The 5,116-nt window shown below is 38.8% G+C and overlaps 1 protein-coding gene across 1 annotated transcript; it reads right to left on the bottom strand.

Moving 5' to 3' along the window:
* Positions 1-535: 535 nt before the first annotated feature.
* LOC131011788 (uncharacterized) lies at positions 536-3,334 on the bottom strand. Its single transcript, XM_057939625.1, has 2 exons — positions 2,307-3,334; positions 536-2,225 (listed from the first exon to the last, which is right to left on the bottom strand). The coding sequence occupies exon 1, from the start codon at positions 3,102-3,104 to the stop codon at positions 2,421-2,423; it is 684 nt and encodes a 227-aa protein (XP_057795608.1). The 5' UTR covers positions 3,105-3,334; the 3' UTR covers positions 536-2,225; positions 2,307-2,420.
* Between the last annotated feature and the right edge of the window lie 1,782 nt (positions 3,335-5,116).

The following is a 5,116-nucleotide window of genomic DNA, read 5'->3' as shown; positions in this document are numbered from 1 at the left end:
GAGGTTCTATGGATGTCGAAATTGGAAGGTATAATTGTGAGTTTCATTAATTATGTTTTTGTTGATTTAGTTGAAATTGGAAGGGTTTGAAATCCCTGTTTTATTGTTTTACAATTAGTAGATGAAGAATTGTGGATTTTTTCATTGGCTTGACGAACCAATTAATGAAAGAGCTAAAAAGTGATAAATGAGTTTAAGAAGGAGAATTTGAAGCTCATGAAGATGAAGGAAATGAAGAGCTCGACAGCCATGGATGTGGAGACTGAAATTGCTAAGCTTTGGGGTGTTATGCAAGCATTGAAAAGATTCAAACAAAATTAGGAAGAAAAGTATATTACTTACTACGTACACTTTTGCTTGCTTCTTGGTTGTTGTTAGCTTATTTTGCAATAGCATAGTAACCCCTTTGTAATTTTGGATGAACTCTTTTTTGGAAATGAAATGGAAGTTCATTTTGTATTATATAGATTTGCTTGATTCTTGAAATGATTAACAACAATTTAGAGATTTAAGGGCATTAAAAAAGCCATCATAATAGAAATAGAAACCATATGTTTACTGTCATAAAAGAACATCCATCTGTTATAATATCTATCATAAAGGAACACCAAGATCATAAGTAGTAATCCTAAACAAAAGTATAATCAAGTGCTCTTGACAACATCAAAAATAGAAGCATTTCAGGTTTTTTCACATAACAGTTAATCATCCATCTGAGAAGAAATGCAGCACTTCAACTAGTTGTAGTAGAACCCACAATTGAAGAAATATTTTTTCCTCGTGGGGATCTTCTAAGGACAGTTTCTTCATTCTCTTGTTTCTCTTTGCCTCGTGGAGCCGTGAATGGCTTGGAGGCCACCTTCCTAACCTTCGAGCTCTCTCCATCACCTTTGGGGGTACTTGTTTCCTCTTCTCCTTCCTCAACTCATCCTCATTTGGAATCGCAAATCGTGTGTTTGGGTTAGGCTCTGTGGATCTCCCATCATCTATGACCACTGATTGTGACATACCGGGCTATTACATTGCATACAACAACTTAGTTATAGCATATTAAGAGGGAAATGAATAAATAAAACTCTTAGGATTGTGGAAGCTTACATCAAGCACTGTCCTACCACTGTCAGGATTGATATACAATCCAAGGCCCTGAGAACTCCTTCTTGACTTAAGTTTTATAGGCAAAGATGAACTAGAAGCTTGTGTACCCTGTGTACCGTGTGTCGCCTATCAAGTATTGAAGCAAATTAACAATTAGTACAAATACAATAAGGTGTAGCATTTGAATTGATGAGTATAATAATACCTGACTTGGTCTTTCAGGACACTGACCCTTCTTATGACTTGCACTCTTGCATATGTTGCAATGTTGCTTCTGCCCCTTTTCTTTAGAGCCTGTTGCTTCTCCTAGGCTCGTTTGGAGCTCTGACTCTCTTCTTCTTGGGTCTGCCAGTCTTCTTTTCTACAGGAGGAGGCTCTATGCCATCACTTTGCTTCAGTTTCCAAAACTTTACTCCTGGAACAAGCTGTACTGACTGCTCATAGCTTTTCAAGAAGCTTGACTTGTGGTACCAGCTTGACATAACACTAAGAGGGTCCAATTTTGAATAAAACAGTGCCGCAAGGGCATGGAAACATGGTACGCCTGTTAGTTCCCACATTCTACATGTGCATTTCTTCCTATCCAAAGAAACATTATACTTATCCTCAAACTCCCCAATCTCATATCCATCATCCCCATTCCAAATGACATTGCAAGTCATTGCATCACATTTTGCAGCCTCAAATAACTTCATTGAAGAAGAAGACCATTCACACTTTCAACCATGCATATTGTTTCTCCTTTCCCTAATTATAGTCATAGCCAACACCCTAATATCCTCTAGCATACTAATGATGGGCTTGTGCCTAGCTTCTATGATATTAGAATTGAAGGATTCTGAGATGTTATTGTCAACCATGTTAGTGCAACACCTGTTGCTCTGGTATACTCGGCACCAATTTTCTGGTGGATATTGGAGAAGATCCACAGCAACATGTTTCTTGATTGAGCTAATATTTGCCATGTTCAACTTGAATTCCTCTTCGAATGAACTCCAAGTTGCTATCCAAAACCTTTTCTTCAGTTCACCACCTCTCCATTTCTTACTCCAATTAGCATAGATGTGTCTTGCACACCATCTATGCTCAGCCTCTGGAAGTTGTTCCTTCACTGCTTCCATCAAACCCTGCCATAACATCAAACAGATCATTAAGTATGATTTATACTTTTCAATAATGAACAGGAATAGCAATGAGTTATTTCTAACCTTCTGCATATCAGATATGAGTGCAACTGTTGAGCCATCACCAAGTTGTAGCTCACACCTTAACCAATTTAAAAACCAATTCCAATTGTGCTTATTCTCTTTGTTCACTATTGCTCATGCAATAGGAACAACACCATCATTTGCATCATTTCCAACGGCTGTGAGAAGGACTCCAAAAGTAACCCCTTTCAAGTGACAGCTATCCAAAGAAATTAAAGGTCTGCAACCACCAATCCAGTTTTTCTTACATGCATCAAGCATCACAAATAACCTTTTGAAAACCCTCATGCCATTTGCTAACTCATCCTTAGATAACTGCAGTTCTATTTTGCTTCCTGGATTAGTCTCTTTCACCTTCTCAATGTAGCCAACTAGCATGTTGAACTTCTCTTTGTAACTGCCTTGCAGTTTGGCAAGGATAGTCCTCTTAGCCCTTTTGCACTTTCCCAAGCTCACATGGAGTTTCAGGTGGTCTTTGACATGGCCCTGCATATCTTTGGATGAAAACCTAGGATTTCTATACAATGCTTCCTTGAAATAGTTAGCTAGGCATTTTTTAGAAGTACTAGGCACCTCTATTTGCCTACAACAGGTATGCTCTAGTGTTAATGTGTTAATAACCAAGCCCTCTGACTCCCTACCCTTTGAAGCAAGCATTACAAATGGACAATTTCTTTCACTGATGCAAACCACCCTGATTCTATGAGGTTCATTTTTAACAAACTTGATCTTGTAACCAAATTTGACAGCATAGTTGTTAATGGACTCCACAGCATCCTTTGCCCCTGCAAAGGTCATACCTAATGCGAAGTATCCTTGATCTCCCTCAGCAATAGAGTCAACCACATGATCATGCTTCACTACTTCCTCATCACTATTTGACTGGATATCACTATATGTGCTAGAGTCAGTAATTGTGTGACCACTATCATCACCCTCATCTTCACTTCCCACTAAATCAGCTCCTATACCATTATCATCTTCTAATCCAGCCTCCCTACCTTCATCAAATCTAACCTGCCCTTCTACCCCTCCCTCTCATGTCTCTACTTCCTCTACCTTCTCTCCAGAGTGAATCCCCTCACCATCATTTGCAATCTCAAACCCATGTATGTTCGCTAATTCATCTCTAGCTTTTTCCTCATCAAACAAAGGTAAAGGTTTAATAGGGGGCATGTGATCACTTTCATGGTCAGCAAACAACATTATTTCAGTTTGTTCAAGTAACTCTAGATAATCAAACACCTTGAGACAGTGCTGTGAGTCCCTAAGTAGCACTAAGCCTTTTTCAATATCATAATCTTCATATAAAGCGTACACTTTGTTAGGTTTGGTGACATAACACTTAGCAAATTCATCAAGTATGCGCTCATAAGTCATTTTGTCTATGGTTTCAATAATTTCCTCAGAATTATACCCATCATATACCAATCTTGCCGATTCAAATTCTTTCTTCTATATACCAAAAAAAAATTAAAAACAAAAATCACACTCGACGACATGCTGCAACAAATATAAGAAGAAAACACAATTGATTACACAAACATTATATAGCTTTTGTCCAAACATTGCATGCTATGAAAAGATAACTTTTCCCCCAAAAATCAAGGCTTAATACTTACCTTAGTCGAGATTTGATCGGTAAAAGTAGCTATGGAGGATATTCTCTTCGTCTTCGTACCCTAAAATCCCTCTGAAACCTTGCTCTTCTTCCCTTCAAAATTTGCAGCAAGTGAAGAGGAAGAAACGTTTCATATGCACTTGCTGTTAACTAACCCGCGCAAACATTAATGGTGGGGCCCACCAAATAAAATAAAAAATAAATAAAAAACGGACTGCTTTAAGTGTCCGTTAGGGCGAGGGGCAAAATTGGAGATAATTATGTACTTCAGGGGCTTAGTTGACACACCCCTGCCCATGAGGTGCTAGAAGTAAGGGCCTGCACGTTAGGAGTGAAATTGATACTTAACCCTACAATTAAATAAAGTCCTAAATTACTTACAATTAAAAAAAACATAAAAAAAAAAAAACTAAAAACTATGGGAGATTGATGCTTGAGTGAATGGCGAGAATCCTTAAACGGATGCATTTGATTTGCCGGGAGCGGGATTTTGAGGGTGTTGGTTCCAATATTTTCTCCAATCTCCTTTCATGGTTTTGTGAGAAAAGTAAGAGAAGAATATGAAGAAAAGTAGGAATAGAAGACGAAAAAAGAAGATGTTTGAAAAATGAAGAATGAATAAACATCAATTTATAGAAGAAAGAAAGGGTTTTGTCCTCTTGGGATGGCCTAGTGGTTAGGGTGGTTGCCTGTTGTCCAAGATGTCACAGGTTCGAGTACTCTCGGCCACCACTAGGTGGGGTGTGTGTGTGGTTTGTATTATTTATAATGTAATTTCATCAAAAAAAAAGAAAGGAAAAAAAAATGGCCAACAGCCGAAAAACGGCTACAAGCCCAACGGCTCTTTTCAGATTTTTTTTTGTTTTTTATAAAAAAAAATGGCCGAAAATTGATTTAACAGGGGGTGGCTTCCACGCGCCCTCCCCCTTTCCAAATTGAGCTCGGAGCGAAGAGAGGAGGCGGGCTCACGCACCGGCGGCTCGACAACAGGGGGCTCGAAAAAAGAGGGCTCGAACCCACCTACGAGCCCCCCATTGCTACTAATATGCTCTTAATTAGAGCGAATGAGTTGGACTGGTTTCCTTTGAATCTTCCATCGAGCTTGGGCCTCGAGCTCCTCGGTCGAGCTCCAGTCTCTGAGTGTAGAAAATATGTCTCAAAGCTTTAAATTATTCGACCAATCAATTAA

This window comes from Salvia miltiorrhiza, chromosome 2 (genome assembly GCF_028751815.1).
Source record: "Salvia miltiorrhiza cultivar Shanhuang (shh) chromosome 2, IMPLAD_Smil_shh, whole genome shotgun sequence".
In the NCBI taxonomy this organism is placed as follows: Eukaryota; Viridiplantae; Streptophyta; class Magnoliopsida; order Lamiales; family Lamiaceae; genus Salvia; species Salvia miltiorrhiza.
Note: the sequence above shows the minus strand (reverse complement) of the source record. Positions and strands in the feature narration are given on the sequence as shown.